This window comes from Petaurus breviceps, unplaced genomic scaffold (genome assembly GCF_028583685.1).
Source record: "Petaurus breviceps papuanus isolate PSGF00001 unplaced genomic scaffold, PetGlider_PUasm1.0 37, whole genome shotgun sequence".
Taxonomy (NCBI): domain Eukaryota; kingdom Metazoa; phylum Chordata; class Mammalia; order Diprotodontia; family Petauridae; genus Petaurus; species Petaurus breviceps.
The window spans coordinates 45,653,928-45,680,174 of NW_027186296.1; the positions used below are offsets into that span (position 1 = coordinate 45,653,928).

Genomic DNA, 26,247 nt, shown 5'->3' on the forward strand with positions numbered 1-26,247 from the left:
AATATTTACAGAGCCCACAATCACAATAGAGACCATGACTACAACTATCACATAATTTTCAATCACAAAATATGCCAGATGCTCCAGATAATAGATAAAACTGAAGGATTTATTAAGACACCAGAAAACCGAATCCCAAAACCAGTAAGCTGATGTCATCATAATACCAAAGATATTTAGAAGCCATAATAATGCTGAGAAACATACCATCCTTTAGCCTTCCCACAAACCAATATGAGATCAATATTTACTCACAAAACTCTCTATGTCCTTGCCTAAGCTCCTCTGTCCCCAACTGTCTAGTTCTAAACCAGCTTCCAGTGGGTTCTGCTTCTCCTCAGCAAACTCCTCCCACCACAGGCTCCATGTGACCACATTCAGCCTATCAGGGGGCAGAATTCACTTTCAAAGCAGGGGAGGTCTTCAAACTCCCCCCTAGATCTATTAATGGGCAGGGAAGATCTTCAAATTCCCAATCCCCTTACACCTAGGGATAAGTGATAACTAGAAAGTCTTCCAGAAGCAGATGGCATTTAAAATGGGCTTTGAAGAATGAGATTGAATTAAGGAAGTCAATCAATAAATAAACATATTCATCTACTACTATGTGCTGGGAAAAAAGGTCAAGGTCTCCTATTTCATCTGGGGCTATCTCCTGTTTTCCTGATCTATATCTTACTACTGGACCCAGATGGCTCCAGAGGAGAGAGTGAGGCTGGTGACTTTGCACAGCCCTCCCTCACTTAAATCCAATTCACTTAAAAGTCCTAGCATCACCTTTGTGAGGTCATGGTCTTCTTCCAGAAGGAAGGACAAACAACAACTATGTGCCAGGCATGGTGTTATGGGCTGGGGTACAAAAAGTCCCTTGGTGAACTGAAGGAGCTTACAAAATAATGGAAAAGGAAAGCAAGTGATGTGTCTTGACATTTTATAGTGCTCTGGGCCTGGAGTCAGAAGTCCTGAGTACAAATCGGACCACAGACACTTACTGTGTGACCTTGGGCAAGCCACTTAACCTCTTCCTGCCTGTTTTCTCATCTGTAAAATGGTTAGATTAATAGCACCTAACTCCCTGGGTTGTTGAGAAAACATTTTTTTTAAAAGCACCTTTTGTAAAATGCTTCACAAATCTTAAAGTGCTGCTTTAATGCAGAACATTGTTGTTGTTGGTATTAATTCAAATTAATTAATTCAAAACTTTGTCACGCTCATTTTACAGACTTTAGTGATAATGGTGGTAATTTGATTTAATGTCCAAGGGGAAGCCTCAGAGGGGTAGAGTTTTAGCCTTCTAGGAATCCAAGAAGTCTGGGCTCAAGTTTGCAGGAATGGGAAATTAGGGGAAATTTGGTCAAGCCGTCACAATTTCCACTTTCAGCTGACCACCTGCTGCTTTGGAGAATCCCCTGACAAAAGCACCTTCAGAGATTGCGCGTGCGCAAGCCTTCTCAGCCGCTACCCTGGCTACGGGACATGAAAGCCGATCCTCAGTGTCAAGAGCGCACGCGCAAATCCCGGCGGGCGTTGCAGAGGTGGAGTTTCCCCTTCCTTCCTTCCTTCCTTCCTTCCTTTAAACTGGGCGCCTCTGCCTCTCTCGCCTAGCTCGGCTCACCCCGCCCCAGGCGAGGGAAGTGGAGCGATGTTGTCACTTCCGTTGGGGCCCCCATCTACATCCAGGTCAGCGCTCTTGCCGCTGCCGCTGCGGCTGGGGAACCTGGCTGGGGTCTCCGCCGCCGACGTAGGGGCCCCGGTGGAGCCCCGCTCAGGGCCCAGCTCCGGGCCGGTCGGCCCAACTTCGCCGGCCTGGAGGGGCGAGGAGAACGAAGAGGAGGCTTCCTCTCGGGTTGGTGCGGGCTGGGCCGGATCGGGAGTGCAGGATCTGGGCTGGGCAGGGCGGGGAGGAGCTGCCCACTTCAGCAGCTCCGGACGGGCCGGGCCGGGCCGGGCCCGGGAGCTGCCCACACCCGCAGCCTGGGCGGTGGGGCGGGCGGGGCCGGACTGGCTCGGTGCTACCTCTCTGCTCAAGGAGGCTAAGGGGCTGGATAATTGCAGCCCAAACTCTCTCAGGTTGTTATCTCTTTCTTCCCCTGTTTGCTGGTGGGCTGGGGGTTGGGGGCCGCTTCAGAGGGAGGAGCACGTTGTGTCTGCATCTGACTCTCCTGCTGTAGCTGAACCGCGTCTCATATTAACGGGATGGTTTTGCTTCACAAAGCAATTTCCCAAGTTTCCTAGGAACCTTGTAGCCTTAGGGAATAGCTTCTGAAGAGGTGTGATCATCGGTGACTTACCTAGCTTATGTCAGACAAACATGAGATGCACAGGATAATTCGAAAAATTGAAAAGAGGCCATTTCTAGGAGCTTACATAGCCGCCGCCTTTGTGGCCTCCATAACTTTATGGAAAACTTCCCGATAAAATGATGGCCCAAAATGAGTAACTTTGCTCTTTGAGAAAGTGCATTAGGAATAGACAGACCTTTTCAAAAATGTAAAATTGACTCAAGTAGAGACTCATCTGTGCCGGAAGGCTTAGACACTGAATCACCTTTTCTGTCCTTTTCATGTCAGAATCTTAGTTTTTGTAAGATTAAATTTTAAACTGTTAGTAAATTACAGTTACAACCAAAGCTACCATGTAGTTTTTTATGTGTATTTTAAGTCTTACACCTCTTTTCCTCCTGTTATTATATGGCATCTGGTGGCACAGTGGATGGAACTGGGCTTACAGTTAGAAAGACCTGAATTCAAATTCGCATTCAGACATTTACTAGCTGTATGTGACCGTGGGGAAGTTCTTGGGGAAGGCAAACTTCTGTTTGCCTCAGTTTCTTTAACTGTAAAATAGGGATAATAAAAGCACCTACCTCCAACAATTTTCCGGAGGGTCTAATGAGATAATATTTGTAAAAAGTGCTTAGTCCATTGCCTGGCATGTAGTAGGTACTATATATAAAGTTTTATTCTTTCTCTCCCTAGTCTAGTAAGTTGAAACCCCCAGAGAATCCTGGTAATTCAGTTTTACAGATGGCAAAACTTATTTCTATCTTTATTTCTACCTATTATAGTGATTAAACATTACGTGGCCTATAATGAACATAAACCTGCAATTTTATTTCTTCTAGTACATTTCTTTTAAAATTTCCAATATACAACATTGGCATTTTATTTTACAGCCAGAATGTTTACATTTACTATTACACAACCAAATGTTAGAAAAGTAATTGCTAAAAGTTATTAGCCATTGTTTTTAATGCATGCCAGCAGTAGGGTTTTTAACTCCTACTTTTTCTTAGATATTATACATTTTTTCTTTTACTTGTATTATATTTAGAATATTTAAGATTTCCAATAATTAAGCAACATCTTTGACTTTAAAGTGTCTGATTAGACTCCCTGATATCCTTTTCAAATCATTGGAATTTTTTACTACTTTTCCCTTGCCATATAAGTGGGCATCGTGACAGGCAAGCATTTAATATTTATCTTGGTGATTATGTGATAACAATTTGGGAACTAATTTAAAACGTCCTATAATGTTACCAAAATTGCTGACTTTAAGGTGGGGAAATCTGAAAAGATTTAAAAGAAGATAATGACACTCTTGTCTGAACATATCCTGTCTGCCCACCATATAATTTATTTAAACATACAGTACTATTATCAAACCCTATTCTAGCAGTTGACTAGACCTTGGTAAGAATGGATTTCAGTTTGAGCAATCCTGAATATACAAGCTTACACTTTTGTCAGTTTTGCTAATGGTGCTAACCTGTAGCAATTACAATATAGTTCAGAACTACAATGAAATTGTAGAAGTTATTCCTACCTTTCCCTCAGCCCACATATCCAGATTATTTGAAAAGTCTTGATTCTACCTCCCCTTCAGCCCCTTCACTTATTGGCCCTTACCAGCACTTACTGGGTGCTGAGCACTATGTTAAGTACTAGGAATACAAAGAAAGGCAAAAACAGTTCCTACCCTTGAGGAGCATGAATTCTAATAGGGGATATTACATGCAAATAAATATGTAAGTACAAGGTATGTATTCAGTAATGGAGATAAACTCTGAGGAAAAGACATTGGTATTAAAAGGGACAAGGAAAGGCATCTTGGGAGGTGGGATTTGACCTGATACTGCTAAGTATGGGAGACATCCAGTGGAAAGGCATTAAGGGCAGCATTAATAGATTGTAGAGTACCTTGAGGGGCATAAATTATAAGAAGAGTGGAGAACGGGGACAGGAAGAAAGGGCCAGGTTGTAAAGGACTTTAAAAGTCAAATAGGATCTTATATTTGTTTCTAAAAGTAATAAGGAGCCAGTGGAGTTTACTGAGTAGGGGATGACGTGATTAAACCTGCATTTAGGAAGATAACTTTGGCAACTGAATGGAGGCTGGACTGGAGTAATAAGAGACTTGAAGCAGGGAGACCAATCCAGAAGACTATTGAAGTAGCCCAGGACTGAAGTAATAAGAGCCTATTTCACTGGTAGCTGTATCCAAGGGGATTTTAGCCAAGATCTGTAGCCAAGAGATTTTGTGAAGGTAGAATCAACAGGACTTTGCTATGTGTGGGCTTGTTTGTTCAGCCTTGTCCTGACTCTTCATGATCCCATGGTCCATGCCAGGCCCTTTTATCCTCCACTGTATCTCAAAGTCTGTCCAAGTTCATGTTCATTGTTTCCATAATATTTTCTATCCATCTCATCCTCTGCCATCCCCTTTTCCTTTCATCTTCATTCTTTCCCAACATCAGGGTATTTTTCCAATGAGTCCTAACTTCTCATCTGGCCAAAGTATTTAAGCTTCAGCTTCAGTATTTAACCTTCCAATGAATAACCTGAATTAATTTTTTTTTGCCTTTTTTTTGGAGGGCTATTGAGGTTAAGTGACTTGCCCAAGGTCACACAGCTAGTTCTTGTGTTAAGTGTCTGAGGCCAGATTTGAACTCAGGTCCTCCTGACTCCAGAGCCGGTGCTCTATTCACTGAATTAATTTCTTTTAAGCATTACTGACTTGATCTTACTGACCAAAGGACTCTCAAAAGTCTTCTTGAGCACCACAATTCAAAAACATCAATTCTGTGCACTGTTTTCCTACTCCCACATGATAGAGTGAATGTTGGCAATTTGGTCTTTAGTTCCTCTGCCTCTTTGAAAACCAGCCTGTGCTTCTGGAAAAAAAAATTCTACTGGGAAAATCATAGCTTCGGCTATACAGATCTTTGTCAGCAAGATGTGTCTGCTTTTTAGTATGCCGTTCATATTTGGCATAACTTTCTTTTCAAGAAGCAAGCTGTGTTTTAATTTCTTGGTTGCAGTTGCTGTCTACAATGATCTTTGAGTCCAAGAATATAAAATCTGCTTCCATTTCTTCTCCCTCTGTTTGCCAGGAAATGATGGGACCAGTTGCCAAGATCTTAGTTTGGTATTAAGCTTCAAACCACCTTTTATACTGTCTTCTTTCACCCCCATCAAGAAGCTTCTTAATTCCTCTTCATTTTCTTCCATCGGAGTGGTATTAATCTGTATCTCTGAGGCTGTTGATATTTCTCCTACCAGTCTTAATTCTGGCATTTGATTCATCCAGCCTGGCATTTTCCATGATGTACTCTACATGTAAGTTAAGTAAAGTGATAACATACAACCTTGTTGTATTTTTCTAGGCTCAAATCAGTTAGTTCCATGTTCAGTTCTAACTGTTACTTCTTGAACTGAATACAAGTTCCTTAGGAAACAAGGTAATCTAATATTCCCATCTCTTTGAGGACTTGCCACATTTTGTTGTGATCCACACAGTCAAAGGCTTTAGTTTAGGCAAGAAAATAGAAGTAGATGTTTTTCTGGAACTCCTCCCTTGCCTTCTCCATAATACAATGAATGTTGGCAATTTGGTCTTTAGTTGCTCTGCCTCTTTGAAAACCAGCCTGTTCATCTGGTAGGTAATTCTCTGATCCCATATTGCTGAAGCCTAGCTTGAGGAATCTTAAGAACAACCTTTCTGGCATGCGAAGTGAGTGTAGTTGTTCAGTAATTTGAACATTCTTTTTTTAGGATTGGGCCATTAGCTGATCTTTTCTAATTTAGTAGTTGCTATTGTGTTTTCCAAATTTGCTGGTATATTAAGTGCAGTACTTTAAAAGAATCATCTTTGAGAGTTTTAAATAACTCATCAGAAATTCCATCACCTCCACTAGCCTTATTGTTGGCTATGCTTCCTGAAACTCACTTGACTTCATTCTCCAGGCTGTATGGCTGTGGATCAGTAACCGCATCATTGTGGTTGAAGGTAAATGTTAAAATCTTTCTTGTATAGTTGTTTTTGTCTATTCCTGCTATCTCTTCTTATTCTCTTCTGCTTCTATTAAATCTCTATCATTTTTGTGTCATACCCATTTTTGCACAAAACTTTCCCTTCATATCTCTGTGGTGGGGGTGGGGGGTGTATTTGAATGATTGAAGGTTTTGCGTGTGGATGACTAGGAAGAAGGGAAAATTTGAACTGAAAGGTGATAGTCTTTGACATACTGAGTTTAATCTACATCAGTAGTGTCAAACTCAAGTCAGAAAGGAACTACATTTTAATCTGATTCAGGCTGTACCTGGAGGATTGTACATGTCTAGTCCATAGGACATCCATTTCAAGATGTCCAAAGCCTTTGTTGATGTAGGACCGGCTGCCTAGAGTTGATAATCCTTGGAGGCTAATGAGATCAGCAAGTGAAAGAGTAAAATCCAGGCAAAGAGGACTCAGGTCTGATCCTTGAGGGACAGGACATCTGGGACCTAAGAAGGAGCAGTCAGACAGGTAGGAGGAAAACCAGGAGAGCCGCATCACAATGACCAAAGAAAGAATCAAGAAGAGGGTGAAAGGAGAAGCTGGTGTCCAAAGACTGCCATTAGAGTTGGCAATTAAGAGATTGTTGCTAATTCCTCATTGGAGAGAAATTTCAATTGAATGATGAGATTAAATTTTTCAGAGTTGAGAATGAGAACTCAGTTTAATGTACATGGAGACTATGTACAAACAAGATATGTTGGAGAGAGATGATAGAGGGAAAGCATCAAGAAAGACTTGTCACAGAAGATGGGATTTTAGCTGGAATTTGAAGACTTTTGACCGAGGTAAAGAAAAAGACCAAGATAAAGAAAGTATTCTCTGTACCTGTCATGAGGCATAGTCAGTGAAAATTCCTGAGTTGGTGAATGGAGGGAATGTCTTCTGTGAAAAACTCTGAGGCTGGAAAGTAAAAGGAGTTGGAGGGGCTGAGGTTTTGAAGGGAGTTGAATGACCAACGGGAATTTATATTTGATACTGGAGGTGATAGGCCCTGGAGTTTTTAAATGAGGTGGGGAGGGGTTGTTGACATGATCAAATATACATTTTAGAAAGACATTTTTGACAATTTGAATGGAGGGTGAGAGGCCTTAGGACCTGGACCAGAATAGTGATAGTGTCAGAGGATAAAGGGGGGGTGAGGGGGAAGGTGGGGAGGCATACTAACAGACTTTGGCAGTAATTTAGTTATGTTAAGACGGGAGGGGTAAGAAAGAGCTAGGAGTTGAGGATAACACCTAGGTTTCCACCCTGGATGACTGGGAGGATGGTGGTATCCTCAATATTAATAGACGTTTGAAAGGAGGGAGGATTTGAGGGTAAAGATGATTAATTCAGTTTTGGATATATTGAATTTAAGATGTCTATTATGGACATCCTCTTTGAGATATATAATAGGCAGTTGGAGATGTGAGAGTGGAGGTTTGAAGAAAGATTAGGGTTGGCTAAGTATACATGAGAATCATCAGCATAGAGATTATAACTGAAACTATGGGAGCTAATGAGATCACCAAGTGAAATAGTATAAATGGGGAAGAGGAGAGGAGAGGACCCAGGACAGACCTCTGAGCGACACCCATGGTTAGTGGGTATCACCTACAAAGACCCAATTAATGAGACCCAGAAGGAGCAGTCAGACAAGTAGGAAAAGAACTAGGCTAGAGTAAAGTCATGGAAATGTAGAGATAAGAGGGTCATTGACAGTGTCATCTGCTGCACAGAGGTAAAAAAGGATGAGAATTGAGGGGGAATGTACACCATTAGATTTGACACTTAGGAGAAAGATATGGAAAGAGAGCTAATGGGAAGTAAATGTTATCAAGTGAGTTTTTTAATAGGGGCAAATATGTTTAGTGTTTTTATGCAACAGGGAAGCAGGAAGTAAACAGGGAGAGGTTGAAGATTAGTGGGATGATAGTGGAGTTAGTCTGATGGAGAGTATGGTCTGAGATCATGGGTGCATGTAAAAGTGGTAGACTTGGCAAATAAAAGGGTCAACTCTTCATTTGAGAGTGTGAAGAAGGTAGTGGGGGAAGGCATTTTTGAGCAGTTTGAATAGAGGAGGGGAGAAAAGGGAGCTCTTGAAATTTGTCGCAATTTTTCCACAATTTCTTTCATCTATCACCTTCACTCCTGCTACAACCCCAGTTCAGGTACTTATCATTTCTTGCTTTGACTTTCAGTAGCTTCCTAAATGATCTCCTTGTTTCCCCACTCCAGTCCATCCACCACACAATTGCCAAAATGATATTCCTAAAGTACTAATCTAGCCAAGTTACTCTTCTCCTCAGTAAAATCCAGTAGTTCCCTATTACCTCCAGAATCAAATTAAATATCTTCTGTCATTTTAAGCCCTTTGTAACCTTTCTCTAAGCTGCCTTTCCAGGCTTTATTGTACTCTTCTTGCATTGTACTGTAGTCATACTGACCTTCATAGCTATTCCTGAATGTACTTCTTCTTGACTTTTGCCTCTTAGAATTTCTAGTTTCCTTCGATGGTCCCCTCTTATTCCACCTCTTTCATGAAACTTTTCCTGATCATCCCAGCTATTAGGGTGCCACCAGATTATCTTGTATATATTTATATATGTCCATTTTATTCTCTTCACTAGAATGTAAACTCCTTGGGAGCAAAGAGTTTCATTTGTCTTTGCCTACCTAGCACAGTATAGGAACACACACTTAAAAAGCACTTTTTGGTGGGGGAGTGGTTTGTAAATAGGTTGTTTAAGGTCTTACTGTGTGATCCTGGGAAAACCACTTAACCTGTCTGCCTCAGTTTTGTAATTTGTAAAATAAGGATAATAATAGCATCTACCTTTCAGGGTTGTTAGGATTAAAAGGAAATATTTGTAAAGCACTTTGCAAACCTTACAACACCATATAAATGCTAGATATTATTACAGTAGTCTGAATTGGTCAGACCTTATCATTAATAATAGGTTTAGTTTGGTGTTACCCATTTGTGTAGGTTATGGTCCATCCAAACTTGTTTTCTTTTTTTTTTTTTAAATCCTTGCCACTCACACATGTGCTAAACAATGTGTCTCCTTCAGAAAGCCTTTCTCGATTCTCCTGGTCAAAAATTACCTCTAGTTCTCCCATATTACCTAATGCAGTGAGTATAGTATGCACCTTGGCTATTTTTAAAGTGATGCCTTTTTTGTTTTAAAATCATACTTATTTCCAGATATCCCTCTCTTGCCAAGTAAGTCTTCTCATGTAATAGATTTTGAAAACAAGTTTCACAAAGCCAACCAAAAAAATGGACTGATGTACTATTGGAATATGTACTATTCCATATGTATAGTCCCTCATTTCTGCATAAAGGGAGAAACATTTTCTCAGTTCTCTATGGGGCCAAGCTTCATCAGTCTTCCCAAACTTCTTTGAATTCTTCATATCTACAATTTCTTGTGGCATAGTAATGTTAGATCATATTACATACCAGTTTGTTTATCCATTACCCACCCATTGGCACTAACTTGGTTTATAGTCCTTTACTACTACAAAAAGGACTACTATGACTATTCTGGTATGTTTGAAACCTTTCAGGATTTGACCTCCTTGAGATATATGATAAGAAGATCTTTAAGTCACTTTTTTTTTAAGTATAAATCAAAGTTGCATTAACAATTGGTCAAAAAAACCCTCCATCAACAGTACATCTATGTGGGGAAAATTGAAACACTAATGCATTGTTGGTGGAGTTGTGAACTGTCCCAACCATTCTAGAGAGCAGCAAGAGTTATAAAATTACAAATCTTTTGATACCGTAATACCACTGCTAGGTCTGTATCCCAAAGAGATCGTAAAGAAGGGGAAAGGATTCACATATACAAAAATATAGCAGCTCTTTTTGTGATAGCAAAGAATTTGAAATTGAGGGGATTATATTCATAATACCACAACCCCACCAACTGATGGGGAATGGCAGAACAATTTGTGGTATTGTGAATATAATGGAATACTATTGTGCTATAAGAAATGCTGAGCAAATGGATTTTAGAAAAATCTGGAAAGACTTACATGTCCTGATGCTGAGTGAAGTGAGCAGAACCAGGAGAAAACATTGTATACAGTTAACAGCAACATTGTGTGATGATCAGGTTTGATAGACTTGACTCTTCTGAGCAATACAGTGATCTAAAAGACTCAATGAAAAATGCTATCCACGTTCAAAGAAAGAACTATGAAATCTGAATGCAAACTGAAGCATAATATTTTCACTTAACTACTGTGGAAATATTTTTAATATGATTGTATATATATATATATCACCTACATCAGATTGCTTGACCTCTTCGGGAAAGAGGGAAGGGAAAAAAATTTGAAACTCACAATCTTGTAAAAATAAATGTTGAAAACTAAAAAAATATATATTTTTAAAAACAGCATGTCAATTTACCTATCTTTATAGAACCACTTTAAGAGTGACAGTTTCCATTATCATCTTTGCCAGTTTGCTGTACAAAGGAAAACCTCACAGTTATGTTGATTGCCTTTCAATTACCCATTTGGAGCCGTGTTTCATGTTTGTTAATGGTTTACAATTCTTGTGAGAATAACTTAATTTGTTTGACCACTTAACCATTTAAGAATGACTCTTGGTCCCTTGAGCCCCCTCTTCTCTCTTCCTCATCTCCTGTCACGCAGATGCCTTCTGCTCCTTCACCCCATCTCACATAATGAAGTTGCCTTACTCCTCTATCTGGTCAGACAGTCCCATTCTGTCTAATCCTGTCTGCTCCAGCAGGTTGTCCCCATGGTCATCCCCACTTTTTCACTTATTTTCAGTTTTTCTCCATTTACTGGTTCAATCTTTGCTGCCTACAAACATTCTCATGTCTTCCTTTTTCCTGAAAAGACCTTCACTTTGATCCTTCCACCACACTAACCATCATCCTCTATGTTTTCTGTCCTTTGTGTAGATAAACTTGAAAGGCCTGCAAGAGGGGCCTCATTTTCTCTCCTCTCTCTTTTTTTTTTAATTTTCTCTCTTATTTTTTTGTTTACATCATTCATTTCCACAAAATTTTTTAGTTACAAATTTTCTCCCCATTTTTCCCCTACCCACCACCCCAAAATAGCAATCCCACTGAATATCCCCTCCCCCAATCTGTTTTCTCCCATATCTTCTCACTCTCTTCTTAACCCTTTATACTACTAACCTTAATGATAAACTTCATGGAAACTTCTCTCTCCAAAGTTACCAGTGATCTCTTAGTTGCCAATTCCAGTGTCCTTTTCTCAGTCCCCTCAGCTTCATAACCTTTGTCATCCTCTACTCTTCACCAACTCTTACCCCCTCCTCCATATCTAATCTGTTGCCAAGGCCTGTTGATTTCACCTCCCCTCCTCTCCTCTGACCCTGCCACCACTGTAGTACAGACCCTCTTTACTTCATGACTGGACTGTTACAGTAGCCTACTAGTAGGTCTGCCTGCCTCAGGTCTCTCCTCCATACTTCAAATCTGTCTTCCATTCAGCTACCAGAGTGATTTTCCCAAAGCCCAGATCTTACAGTGTCACCCCTCTGCTTAAAAAACAAACAGACCACACAAAAAAAAAAAAGCCCAAAACCGTCCAGTGGCCTCATCACCTCCAGGATCAAACATAAAATCTTCTGGCTTTCAAAACCTTTTATAACCTAGCTCCTTTCTACCTTTTCCTGTCTTCTTACACCATCTTCCCTACCATATAGTCTTCTATCCAGTGACACTAGCCTTCTTGCTGTTGAAAGAACAAGAGACATTCCATCTCTTAGCTCTGGGCATTTTCTCTGTTCCACTGTGTTCCTCACCTCTTGTCTACTAACTTTCTTGACTTCTTTTAAGTCATATTAAAAATCCCATCCTTTACGGGAAGCCTTTCACAACCTTTCTTAATTCCAGTGCTTTTCCTTTGTTATTTCTTATTTATCCCACATATAGCTTGCTTGTTGGCATGTTGTCTCCCCATTTTGCCTCCTTTTGTATCCACAGCACTTAGCATAGTGCCTGGCACATAGTAAGCATTTAATTATTAGTATTGACTGATTTGTCCTACATATTTGTGGTAGTTTCCAAATATCTTGAATATTGGACCCCCATGTGAAAGAGGTTTTTTAAAAAATATTATTGACATCTTTAATTTTTTTAAAGCAGTTGGGGTTAAGTAACTTGCCCAAGGTTACACAGCCAGTTATTTTGTGTGGGTGTTAAGTATCTGAGTCCGGAACTGATCCCAGGTCGTCCTGACTTTGGGGCCAACACTCTTACTCATTGAGCCACCTGCCATCTTTAATTTTTACAGCACCTAAATTTCCCTTATATTTTACAGCAACCAAATTTTCCTATATTACTTCCTTTTACCCTCCCAGAGAACCATCTCATAGAACAAATAATTTTTTCAAAGATATTTGATGTAAAAATTTAATCACAGCTATTTTGTAGTTTTATTTTCTTGCTAGACTACAAACCACATGAGAGGGGAAGGACCAGGTCTTATCCAAACATTTTACTTTCCTCTAGTTTGAAGCACCATACTCTACACCCATGAGGTGCTTAATTTTGCTTTGTATGACCCATATGTGCTGATAGAATCTATCATTTCCTCTCAGATTCCAGCCATCATTCTGTTCTTATGTATTGCCTCCTCTCTCCTTCCCCAGGTTTTCCCCTTTCTTAAAAAAATCTTCATGAATCCTCTCAAGGCTGCCATTCTGTATATATTTGTTTGTTTTGTTATTTTATTTTTTAATTTTTATTTATTTACTTATTTTCATTCTGTATCTTTATCTACCTTTTAATCTAGGAAAAAGTTGTATTCTTTGCCTCCACTTTTTTCCCACATATTCTTGTAGTCTAACTTTTGACCCTCACCACTCTACTAAAATATTCTCTCAAGTCTCTTTTGCTGGATCCTCATCCTTTTCTTATTTTTTCCCCAGAACACTATTCTGTGCCTTCCTTTTCAGTACCTACTCAGGTTTTAGAGAGCATAGTTAGAATCATCCAGTGAGAGGTAAAGAAGGCATATTTTGACTTGATATGAAGAACATTTTTAGTTACTGATATTCAAAAATAGAAAGGACTGCCTCAACACCTACTGTGTGCAAGACACTGGAGATAGACAAAATAAAAACCAGTTTTTCTTCAAGGATTGTACATTCTGCTCAGGTGATAAAAAATAAGTAGGTAATAATAGATAACAGCATTTACAAAGCACTTTACAAATATTACCCTGTAAGGTAGGTGCTATCATTATCCTGATTTTACAGATGAGAAACTGGTCCTGGAGTTGAAGACCTGCCATGAGTTGAAATTTGACCTTAGACACTTAGTAGCTATGTGTCCTTGAGCAAGTGACTTTTTAACCCAGTTTGCATCAGTTTCTCATCCGTCAAATAATCTGGAGAAGGAAATGGCAAACCACTCCAGTATCTTTGCCAAGAAAACTCCAAATGGAGTCATGAAGAATTAGGCATGACTGAAATGGCTTAACAACACACCACCACAGAAGAAGAAATAGGTTGAGAAAAGGTTATGTAAAATAAGTGACTCTGGAGCAGACCTTTGTAAGAAGTGAGTTATTCTAAGAGGTACTTGAGGGGGCAGGGAGGAGAGTGCATTTCAGAAGATGGCAGAGGGGTACAGGGACAGGATAGCATCTGTTAAAGTAAAAAAGAAAAAAAAGGTTGAATGTCAAGTTTGGGAAACCACTCTTAGTCCAGTTTGTCTAGAACGTAGTTTATATGAAGAAAATGTATGAAATAAGTCTAGAAAGGTATTGAGCCAAAAACTTTAGTGGGAATGGCCTGGTAGTCCTCACACTGATTTCTTCTTCATCTCCACTGAATTCATCAATTTGTTATCTAAAGAAACTGTCTGGGAGGAAATCCTTAATTTGCTGGATTGTAAACTTAAGGACATTTCTAATTTTTTTGTTTCTATGTATCTCTTGTTTGGGCAGAAGGAGCCACATTTTTCTCAGCTGTCCCCTTAACATAAATCTTCAGTGTTTACCTAAGTGAATCATGCCAATACCAGCTACCAATATATAGGTTAATAAATCAGTTAATCATGTTAATATTCTTGATTGTTGCTGTCCGGCCTTTTTTCTAATTTGTAATTGTTTTGAAGAAAAAAGTAGCTAGTGGCAATAGTTAAATTTATGAGTCAGTTGTACTTTGATTTCTGCTGTGCTTATACTATGCCTTTCTTGTTAACTTCCTGTTCTTAAAATCTTTTAGATGCTAATATTTCCAAGTACAGAACTCTGACTGAATTGGCTAATCTTGGCTGACTAGTCTGCTTCCTTATTTGAAGATTTTTAGTGAGAGCAAAAATACTAAATTTTTCTTTTGTCCTCTCAGGTTTTTACCAACTACAAAAATAAACAAAAACTCCACCACATTAAGAAATATACTGTTGGGGTGGCCAGGTAGCACAGCGAGTAAGAGTACCGGCTGCAGTGTCGGGATGACCTGGGGATCAAATCTGGGCTCAGATACTCAGCACCACACCCAGAAATAACTGGCCGTGTAACCTTGAGCAAGTTACTTAACCCCAATTGCTTTAAAAAAAAAAAAAAGAAATATACTGTGGGTATAGAACTTTAAGAAAAGTCTTTCAGTTGCCTAATTTTGACACAAGGTTATAATTCTGAATATTGGTTTTTGTTCTGTATGATAATTCTAAAGAAGCCTGTCCATGTTCAGTTCAGCAAATAGTTATTCAGTGCTTTCTGTGAGTGGGGCTCTCTAGTTGGGTGTGAGAATACAGAGATAAATCAATAGACCTTGTCTTGAAGAATTTTATAATAAAGCAGGAGACAATAAAGTTAATTGCCACCAAGTTATTAGGTGATTGTGTTCAAGAGGCCTAAATTAGGGGACTGATAAAGGATTTTAGAAAATGTACAGGACATGGAAACTGAATTTCAGGGGCTGAAGTAGAAAAAAGTCAGTTTTGAGTTGCTAAAGTAGGAAAGTTAAGAGGGGTAGGTTTTTAAGAGAAAATAGGTGTTCTGTTATAGGCATGTTGAGTTCAAGTTACCAGCAGGACATCCAGATGGAGAGGTTCTGCAGGTAGGCATGTTGAAATTGGAGGAATTATCTATGTAAAGATGGTGATTGGGGCGGCCAGGTGGCTCAGCGAGTAAGAGCACCGGCTCCAGTGTCGGGATGACCTGGATCAAATCCGGGCTCAGATACTCAGCACCACACCCAGAAATAACTGGCCGTGTAACCTTGAGCAAGTTACTTAACCCCGATTGCTCTAAAAAAAAAAAAAAAGATGGTGATTGGAACCCATAAAATAGAAGCTTGAGGTATACACAAATCATAGGCTTTTTTTGTCTTTGTTTTCTCAATGCACTTAATAAATTTCTTCAGTTAGTCATATGACTTGTTGAAATGTCCTAAAGACAGAAACAACCTTAGGAGTTGTCTGCATTTATGGGGTGGAAAGAGGAAGAGAAACCAGGGAAGGGCATTGGAATACTGTAAGAAGAAAACTTTCCAGGAGATGATTGGTATTACTTTTGTAAGTTAGAATCTGTAAATATGAATCTTTTCTCCTGAGTAATTTGCTGTGATGGTCACATCTTAACACATTAGAGATAACCTGTTTTTAAAAATCCATTTTTAATTAGGTGTAGCATTTTAGCAGACAGAAAGGGAGAATAGAGAAAAAACGAAATGATTATCCTAACTATAATATTTTTTTCTCATAGGTCAGTGGTTCTCTGGATTGCCAGGAATTTGTAGTTGATATTGAGGCCAGGCTAAGGATGGAAGGTGTGGAACTTAAGGAAGAATGGCAAGATGAAGACTTCCCAATGTAAGCAGTACTTCAAGATAAAACAGAAATTTTTAACAATTGTTATAACATGACTTCTGGCCTAAAAATTAACTTAATAAATGTTGAATTTCTTTAGCTAGAGTTTGCAAGACAGGCATCCTGTGACTTTTTTTTTAAGAAGGGAAGAGATAGATTTGTCTCAGGGGTAGAGCCAGGGTGGCGTAGAAGCAGGAAAACTCCTTGCACTCCCCCCATAACCACCCATGAGCCCCTGGTTTTAGCCTCAGGGTGGCCTGACCAGCTGCAGCTAGAGGGACTTTGGGAGAGTAGATCACCAGCAGCTGTGGTGGTTTCCAGAATTATCAACCCATAAATGCCAAAGACAAAGTGAGAGGTCAGTTTAGACTTTGGGAACAGGAAGTCCAGGAGTGAGGTCTGGCCTCTGCCCCCAGAAGGAGAAGCGGCTGAGTCGCAGTGGCCACAGCCACGTGGCTGCTTTAGAGGCCCTGGCCTACAGATTGTAGGGAGACCAAGCAACCAGGCTGAGGGGTAATTGCTCTTGTTTTAACCTGCTTGGATTGGATTGCTGTCTAGGGTGGTGTAGCAGCAAGCACCCCAAGCGTCCTCAGGGTTTGCCGCCCATACAGGTTCTTGGATCTGCTTTGATAAAGGAAAGCAACTCAAAATGGGTTAACAAGCTTACTTTAATCAGTCAGACATATATCGTTTACCTTGTTCAGGGGAAAAAGGTCAGCACCCCGAACTTCAAAGCATACAGGCAGAATTATCAAGACAGAAACAGATCAAGTAGACAGATTTCCAAACTGTCCAACCATTACATCCATACCCAGTCAACGTCTGGGTTTTTCAAAGCGGGGGGGGGGGCGCCTCTGGACAACGGCTTTTCAGAATACAGATCAAATCACAGAACGCTTCTCAAAGTGAGCCCCCAAAACAAAGCTACACATCAGGGCTTATATAGCCTTCTCCTGGCTCAGAGAATGTAACAACCTTTTGGACCCACTGGCCAATCAAAAAGTATCTACTGAAAAACAAGCCTCCCACCCCAGGCTTCAGGTGCACTTTAGCCTAGGGGCAGGGAAGATCTTCCAAATTTGCATTCCCATTACAGGTGGAGGTCTTGGGGTGTGTGACCGGTGAGCCAGAGCCTTTGGAGGCTTCAGAGAGGGCAGCCACATAATAGCTCCGGCAGCTGCAAAAACCCCAGTGTTTTGGGACAAAACAGCATTTTAGAACTCTGGAGGCAGAGTTCTACTGTGGCAAAAAGCTCAAAAATAATTGAGTGGCAACATGAGCAAGCAAAAGGAAGCAAATCAAGCACAGCAATCCAACGTTAGATTCCTTTTTTGGGGACAAAAAGGAGCAAAGCATGGAATGGCAGGAAGACAACAAAGTCAGAATTCCTGCATCAAAAGTTTCCAAGAAAAATATGAACAGGCCATAGAGGAGCTTAAGAAGGATTTTGAAAACCAAATAAGAGAAGTGGAGGAAAAATTGGGAAGAGAAATGAGAATGATGCAAGAAAATCAGGAAAAGCAAGTCAACAACCTGACTGAAGAAAATAACACCTTAACAGATAGACTAACTCAAATGGCAAAAGAGGCTCAAAAAGCCAATGAGAAGAATGCTTTAAAAAGCCGAATTTGCCTGATGGAAAAAGAATCACTTTTCTCAGTATAAGAATAGTTGAAGGGAATATAAATGTATGTATGTATACATACATACATATGTCTATAGGAGTCTATATGGGCATATGAATACATATGTGAGTGTGTGTATATATGTGTATAGGTATACATAGAGGGCACAGACCAATTGAATTAGGAAGGGATGATACTTAAAAGGTGAAATTGAGAGGTGAGAGAGGAATATAATGAGAGGAGATGGGGAGAGATAGAATGGGGTAAATTGTCATATAGAAGAGGTAAGGAAAAACTGCTACAGTGGAGGGGGACAACAGGAAGGCAAAAGGGAATGGGTCAACTTTATTCTCTTTAAATTTGGCTTAGGGAGGGAATGACATACACACTAAATAGTGTATTTCATCCTATAGGATAGTAGTGGGGAAGGGGATGAGAGGGGGATGTTGGAGGGGAGGGCAGGTTGGCGGGGAGGGAAGTTAGAAGCACACACTTTTGAAAAGGGACAGGGTCAAAGTAGAGTATAGAACAAGTCGGGGGCAGGATAGGATGGAGGGAAATATAGTCAGTCTTTCACAATATATTCACTATGGAAATGTTTTGCATAGCTACACATGTACAACCTATATTGAATTGCCTATCTTCCCAGTAAGGGTGGGTGATGAGGGAGACAGGGAAAGAATTTGGATTTAAAAGTTTTAAAATCAAATGCTTAAATATATACATATATATATATATTTTTTTTTTTTACATGCAAGTGGGAAATAAGATAAACAGGCACTTGCATATAGAGATCCATCTTGCCCTACTGGAAAGTTGGAAGGGATATGGAGGAGGATATAGGAGAGAGCAAATTGGGGTAAGGGGCATAGAGTGGGATTGCTGTTTTGGGGTGGGGAGTAGGGGAAAGACGGGGAGAAAATTTGTAACTCAAAATCTCGAAATGAATCATGTAAACTAAAAATAAACAAAATTTAATTTAAAAAAAGATACTTAATTGGTTTTCGTAATTGCTTGTATCTGCCATCTACATTTATGGTAGAATCAAGGTGTAAGTGCTTCATAGTTTATTATGTATTTTTGCATGCATTATTTGATCTTACAGTCCTTTGGTAGATGTTCCAAGTGTCATTATCCCTGTTTTATAGATGAGGAAATGTGCTCTGAGAAGTTATGTGCTGGACTGGAACTTGGGCCTTCTTGCTAAATATAGTGTCTGTTCCACTTTGCTGTAGCTGTCTGCTTATTGTAAATGGTTCTTCCTATTGATGAAAAAAGATACTTCATCTCTGCCTTTTTGCCATTCAAATATATGATCTACACACAGATTCATTGCTTTCATTTAACCTCTGATAATTTCAACTAAGATATTTTTTCAATTATTGGCTAAATTTACAATTAAGCTCAGTCCACATTATATATAGCCTTTATTTAGTTTCATAGTCATTTTTATTTCAATAAACCACTTTATGTGCTCCCTTGTGATGGAAGAAGGAATAATTATGGTATCTGTGTCTTTCAGACCCTTACCAGAGGATGACAACATTGAAGCAGATGTATTATCAGGACCAGAACACCAGCCAGGTAAGGATCTGGGGATTTATGTGAAATTACCTGCTCACCTCATTTTCCCTAAGAGAAACTGCTCAGTCAGTTCACAATTCAATCCAGTAAGCATTAGTTAGGTAATTTTGGTTTCCTTAGCATGGTACCGGTCCTGGACATTAAAAGACACAATGAGAAACAGTCTCGGCCTTCAACAAGCTTCACTAGTGGTATCCAACATAAAAACAGGTGAGTGTATGTGAGATGAGGAAAGGCTCTCTCTAATGGAACAGGTTGACAACTGAGCCAGGTGAAGAAATTAAAGGTTTTCAGTTAAGTGGAGGGGAAGAGAGGCCATGGATTACAACCTGTGCAAAAGCCAGTACAATGTGGAATGAGAAAAGGTCATTGAGTTTAGAAGTTAAAAAACCTTTGCTGCATTGAAGAGAGGATCCATATTATAGGTTGATGAAGAAGTAGAAGCATTGAATTTAATTTTTTTAGTAGGCTCTTGGCTATGAAAGAGAGGGGCACGGATGGGGAATACTGACTTGAGGAATTAGCAGTGTCAAGTGAAGGGTTTCTTCTTAAGACAGGGGAGGGGTGCAACCTGAGAATATTTGGAAGGATCTAGAAGATGGGGGGGGGTGGATAAAGATTTAGAAGAAACTTGAAAGGTGAGGGCACAGAGATATAAAGGGCTCAAATATCGAACATTTGGCTTTTGGTGAAAAGGTGTCAGGAGAGCAGCCGAGATCTGGATTGGGTAATTGTAGCGCCAGTGCAGTATTCATAGCACCAACAGTCAGTATGACTATGCCTGTGTAATTCTGAATCACAAAATAGATTCTCTATGTAGAAGACAGAAGCAAAACATTTATTCAGATACCAGAAAGCCAAATCCCAACACCTGAAAAATGAATTTATCATAGCAACAAAGAAATCTATACACAGTAACATTGTAGAGTACAACACCATCCCATACTCACAAGCCTAGCTGTCTCCTTGCCTGCATCCTCTCTTCTCCACTTCTCCCACCATACTAACTACTCTTCCTCTCAGCTCTATTCTACCCTTCAGTAAACTCCTCCCACCACAGACTCCATGTGATTACATTCAGCCTATTACGGGTCAGGGAAGATCTTCAAATTCCCATTACCATGACAGTAATAATAGATTGAATGTGTACCAAAATAAGAGAGGTAGCTGAGTGTTGACAGTAGAGAGTATGTCAAAGAGTAGATCCACTCTTAGATGAGGCATTGGCAACAGTTTGTTTTCTCCTTGAAGGAGAATGATTTTCCGACTGGAAAGGATAGGGGGAAAATGGGTAAAGGTTGTTGATTACTAAGTAAGGAGGATAATACCTCATTGCCTTTGATAAGGTTAGGTTCCTTGGGCCAATTGAACCTACCTCCTTGGGTACTGAAAAAAACTGTCAGGTGAGGTTTCTGAATCATTCCATGAAAGATAATGAAGAATCATAGAGGTACCATAGTACTTTTGTTTTTTGTTGTTGAGCCATTTCATTCAGCTCTTCATGACTTTAGGCAAAGATACCTGTTCCTTTTTCAGCTCATTTTACAGATGAGAAAACTGAGGCAAAGAGTTAAGTGATATACTTCGAGAACCCTAGAGAGTCAGGGCTACACAGCTAGTAATTGTCTAAGGCCAGATTTGAACTCAGGAAGAAGAAACCCAGTGTAGGAATAGAAATCTTATTGACTCATATTGACAGAACTAAGGCATAAAGTTAAAGCTAATCATTTTATAAAAACAGTCATGAAAAACATTTAACACTTGTATGCTATAGCTTTCAATCAACAGTTTTCTTTAATGAAGTATAAACTCATTGTCTCTGTTATGTGCATCTAAGCTAACATTAATGTACTTTGCTTTTTCGTTTTTTTTTTTTTTTTGCAGGCCCACTAGAAGTAAATGGAAATAAAGTAAGAAAAAAATTGATGGCTCCAGATATTAGTTTAACACTGGATCGGAGTGATGGTTCCATTTTGTCAGATGATTTGGATGAAAGTGGAGAGATTGACTTGGATGGTTTAGATACTCCATCTGAGAACAGTAATGAGTTTGAATGGGAAGGTAAATATTTTATTATCTTTTGTATTCTTTATGTATAAATAATGAAGTAATTAAGGAAGTTAGAAGATAAATTTACACACCACATATATTTCTACCATTTTTTGGTTGACATATTTTAAAGTTACTCATTTCCCTTGAATATGCACCTCTTTGTACCTATATATTTAATTTACCAAAAGCCCTTTTGGCTTACTATTTAATAATAGAAAATCTGTTGTGTGGCATAAAATATTACATATTAGAACTTTGTTAACAATTGGCCTAGGTGGTTTCATTTTTACTTTCTGAATATAGTGTGTTTGTTTTCTCACGACTGGTCATTTTATATTTAATAATAGAGTTTACCCTTTGGGGGAGGTTGGTGTGTTGTAATATTGATTCCACCCCACCCCTGTTGATCTTAGCAGGTGAGCCAGCTAAGAGTTATGAAAGAGGCTTTCTTTAGGGAAGACTAGTTTGTTAGATTATTGCCTTGGGGGGGGGGCGGTAATGAGTAATCTCCTTTTTAATCTTATAATGAATTTCACATAAACAAAAAAACAAGCTATGTGCTATTTGATGACTTTCTTTCCACCAGTTAACTACCTTGGGTAACCATCTTGTGCAAAAATAAAATTTTATAAATGCTGTTTTTTTGGGGGGGGGGAGTGTGTATGTGTGTGTGAGTGATTTGGATGAGTGAGAGAGAGAGAGAGCGCCTCATGCTGTAGTGTAGGAAAGAAAGGATTTTAGATCTTTATGGTAGAGAGCAAAAACACTTGGGTCGATAGAAATTCAGTTAAATTTGTCTGGTCTTGAACCTGCTTGTTTTCACATTTGCCACTTGGTTCAGGAAGTATTCCCATTGTAATGGACACTGAGACATAACAGGACAGCTAGGCCAATTATAATTTGATAGGAGTGTTTATTAACTGGCCAGGACTGCCTCTCAGACCGAAAGACAGCCGCAAGCTTTCTGTTAGACGTAATGTTATAGACAATGTGATGGCTGGCAACAGAATATGTTTCTAAGGGGTTAGCATTGTTTCCATTGAAGCGAAGCTTTCTCAGTTTTATTCTTATTGAAGCAAAACATTCTCAGTATTATTCTTATTGAAACAAAGCCTTAGTATTATTTCTACTGAAGCGAAACAGACCTGAATCCGTGGGAATCTGTGGTATGTTTTTAGCAACACAGGTGAAACATTTCTTTACTATCGGAGCCTATTAGGTGGTTTCCAAGGAACCCAGTAGGGGTCCCCTCTAGCAGGTTTAAGGGGGCTCTGATGTATAATTTCTGGTGGGCACTTCACCATTTGCAGTATTTTACAAAGATGCTGAAACAGGTTTCTGCCTATTTGTTTTGTCTTTTCTTCCTTTAATGCTGCTGCATTCATTTCCTGGAAGGATATTTTCCGTTAACAACTTTGTCTTGGAAACAGACAACTAACACGCAGTAGGTTTTTCCTTTCTACCCTTCCCCTTCTTAACCCACTCAATTTTTTCGGTAAGGACTATGATATTAAAATTTTAAAAATCATTACTTTATTAAAAAATCAACCAAAATGTAATCTAGAAATATAAATTTCATTGAATGTGATTGGTGCTTGTGCTCTGGTTAATGTAATTTTAAATAGATTTATTTGCATGTATATTTCAGAATATCATTAATATGTTAATTGCTGCTTTCCCATAAACCTGTGATCAAATGAGAAACAACTGAGTTAACCACTTTTCATCTAATGGATTAACATTTGAGGAATAATTTGCATGATCTAGAAAAAGGAAATTGGCTGTCAGACATTTTGCATAACCTACAGGAACTATCAAGGATAATGGGACATTTTTTTTCCCCTGTGACTAGAATCTATAAAATGTACATAGGACCAATGCTAGTATAAAATTTTGGTGGTCATTACAATTTTCTCTATTCTTACTAAACTTGTGGGTGTGTGCACTCTGATTAGAAACTACAAAGAATAATAAAAATATACCTAAGGAATATTGACATCTCAGAGAAAAACATGAAATTAGATCAAATCAAAGCCCTCCACATTTTAAAAAAATAATCACATTCTACAATTGAGTTAAACTTAAAGTTTCTGCATATTGTATTACAAAGAATTTACCCAAATAATCCTAATAGATAGTAAAGTGGTTAACTTATAAATTCGTTATTATTACAAAAATAAAAATTTATGTATCAATAAATTTACTTTGGCAGATGATCTTCCAAAACCCAAAACTACTGAAGTAATTAGGAAAGGATCAATTACTGAATACACAGCAGCAGAGGAAAAGGAGGATGGACGACGCTGGCGTATGTTCAGAATTGGAGAACAAGATCATAGGGTTGACATGAAGGCAATTGAACCCTATAAAAAAGTTATCAGTCATGGAGGTAAGGGTTAAAGGTTATTAAACATTGGCGTATTAGAAATTCAATGTAGAAAGCCTCTTTTTAGTAAAGAGTCTGTGATCTCAAAGGAATAATAGACTTTCATATATCATTAATATTGAGAACAGAATCTAGTAACGTTGAAATAGATTTTTTAAGAAGTTTATTATTTATTTAAGAAATTATACTTCCATTTTGCATTCAGAGTCCATCAGTTCTCTCTCTAGAGGTGGATAGCATTTTACATCATGAGTCTTTTGGAATTGTCTTGGATCATTGTAGTGCAAATCAGAACTGCATCTTGGCATTAGAGGTGCCAATCAGCAGCAGCTGTACCCAGTATCAGTCAAGGGTCTCTTGTAATCTCTTTCTTAACGGTTGTTCAACCCACACATACCCTGCGCTTACCTCCTCTGGGCTGAAAACTCTGGAAGGTCCTGCATCCCACCTCCAAAGCCCACCATTAGTCCTGTGGCAATGTGCACCTTGGACCAGCCCCCAGTGTGGCATTATTGACCTCTCCTGACCTAAGTTTCCTTAGGCTGGAAAAATGTCTCATCCTGACTTTCTTGGCTCTGCCACTCCAAAATTTGATTCAAGGTATTATTTTAAAAGTTGTTTGAAGAGGAATGTTGAAAGAGTTCATTGGGTTATTGCTACTCCACCATCTTCTCTGATTATGGTTTTTAACTTTCCCTACAGCCCTAGATTTATAACTCAACTGTCAGAGAACAGAAACAAAGTCTATTGAGTATGTTCATTCAGAAAATACTGATTTTAACGTCTAGGATATATGGGGCATAGTGTTGGGGGAAATAGGCAAAGAGAAATGAGATATAACACACAAAGGAAGCATATGATAAGGACCATAAAAATGAATTTTTGGAAACAAATGAAAATTTGGACACAAATTAGCACAATTTAAAGGTAAGAGAACTGGCTTCTCTCTACCTTGAGAAAGGATATGTAGAAAAAGATTCATTGAGGAAGTATCATTTGAGGTATGTTTTGAAGTCTGGTTAAAATTTAGGAAGTAAGAATAAATTAGGATGGTATGAGGAGGAAGACGTCATAGGCAAAGGAAATAAAATTAGCAAAGATGTAGAGATAAGAAAATGTAATCCAGATATCAACATTCTAATTTAGCTAGTTTATAGGTAGAAGGGTAGTAGGAGATTATGCTGGAAAGGCAGTTTGGGAGTGAGACATGTCTTGGGTACCAAGAGTTTGAATTTGGCATTTATTGATTAGTTTTGTGAAAGAATAATCACCTAATGGGGTTTGGGGGGTGGGGGTGGGGTGTTATTGGCCTCTATGGAGGATAAAGAAGGCATAGGTTAATTAAAATAGCATGTCTAGGTGAACATTTTTAATTTGGGGGAGGTTAATATATTTTTAAAATTCAGGGGTCCTTTTCACTTCACGTAACATCTTTGTTATTATTCCCTTTCCCCTATTACTTATACTTTTTTAAATTTACTTAGTGAAACAAAATTTTTAGAAACAAAAATTGTTTATCCAAGTCCATTTTATTTCTCATCATTAAGTAAGGGTAACAGTGAGGCCCACCCAAGAAGATCAGTTTCCTCCTTGGAAGCGTCCTTTTATTTAGCATAGAGGAAAAGCTGTCTTCTAGAAAAGATACCCTATCCTCAGCCACCTGATTTATAAATATGTTGTTGGTCATGAGGGAAAGTGATTGCAAAGTGAATTCAGTTCATTGAATACTTGGATGTCCACTATATATGCACAAAACAGGATGCCCTGTGTTGTAGGGAATACAGAGGTGAGCCATGACATTGTAAGCTCCTTAAGAGCAGAACTACCTGTCAGGGGAAATAAGACATTTTTACAAATGGAATGAGTGTTATGAGGGAATTCTGAATAAGGCGCTCTAGGGGCTGAGAGAGATCACTTGTGGCTATACAACCTCAGGTATGATTTTAGGGGGATATTTGATCCTTGAAATATGTATAAGATGTCAATATTCTGAGATTTTTTAGAGAGAGACTGGGGTTGGGGGAGTGATAAGGGGAGAGGTCATTACAGTAAGAAGAATGGCTTGAACAGAAACAAAAGGTGAACATAAGAAATAATAACAGCCAAAGAAAGCATATTGAAAATTGTGAGGATATTGGCCTTTTTTTTTTTAGTGGAGTGAGGCTCTTTAGTTATAGTTTCAAAACAGAGATAGACTAATTAGAAAGCTATTTAGCTAGTCCAAGAAAGAGGTAGTATGTTCTGAACCTGGGGGATGGCAGAGTGGAAAGTGGTGGCTGATGGGTCTCTTCCTCCCTACCACTGTTCCTTGAAAAATTTTCCTATGTTGTCATTTTGTTGAATTTGTTCACTGTTTAATGCAGATCCTCTTGCTCTGTAGGCCTCTCTGAAAGCAAATCACTTGAATATGTATTCAATCACATTTTTCTACTTAATTAGA

The 26,247-nt window shown here is 38.9% G+C and overlaps 1 protein-coding gene across 3 annotated transcripts in view; it reads left to right on the forward strand.

Moving 5' to 3' along the window:
• Positions 1 to 1,620: 1,620 nt before the first annotated feature.
• BNIP2 (BCL2 interacting protein 2) overlaps positions 1,621 to 26,247 on the forward strand; it is a 35,473-nt gene continuing 10,846 nt past the window's right edge. Inside the window, exons 1-5 of one of the 3 annotated variants that reach the window (XM_069098397.1) lie at positions 1,621 to 1,846; positions 16,057 to 16,163; positions 19,308 to 19,369; positions 21,254 to 21,430; positions 23,634 to 23,810. In XM_069098397.1, coding sequence (XP_068954498.1) covers positions 1,643 to 1,846; positions 16,057 to 16,163; positions 19,308 to 19,369; positions 21,254 to 21,430; positions 23,634 to 23,810 — 727 coding nt within the window. In that variant the 5' untranslated portion in view covers positions 1,621 to 1,642. The remainder of the gene's footprint in view (positions 1,847 to 16,056; positions 16,164 to 19,307; positions 19,370 to 21,253; positions 21,431 to 23,633; positions 23,811 to 26,247) is intronic. The other 2 variants (XM_069098398.1, XM_069098399.1) reach the window with 2 other exon arrangements.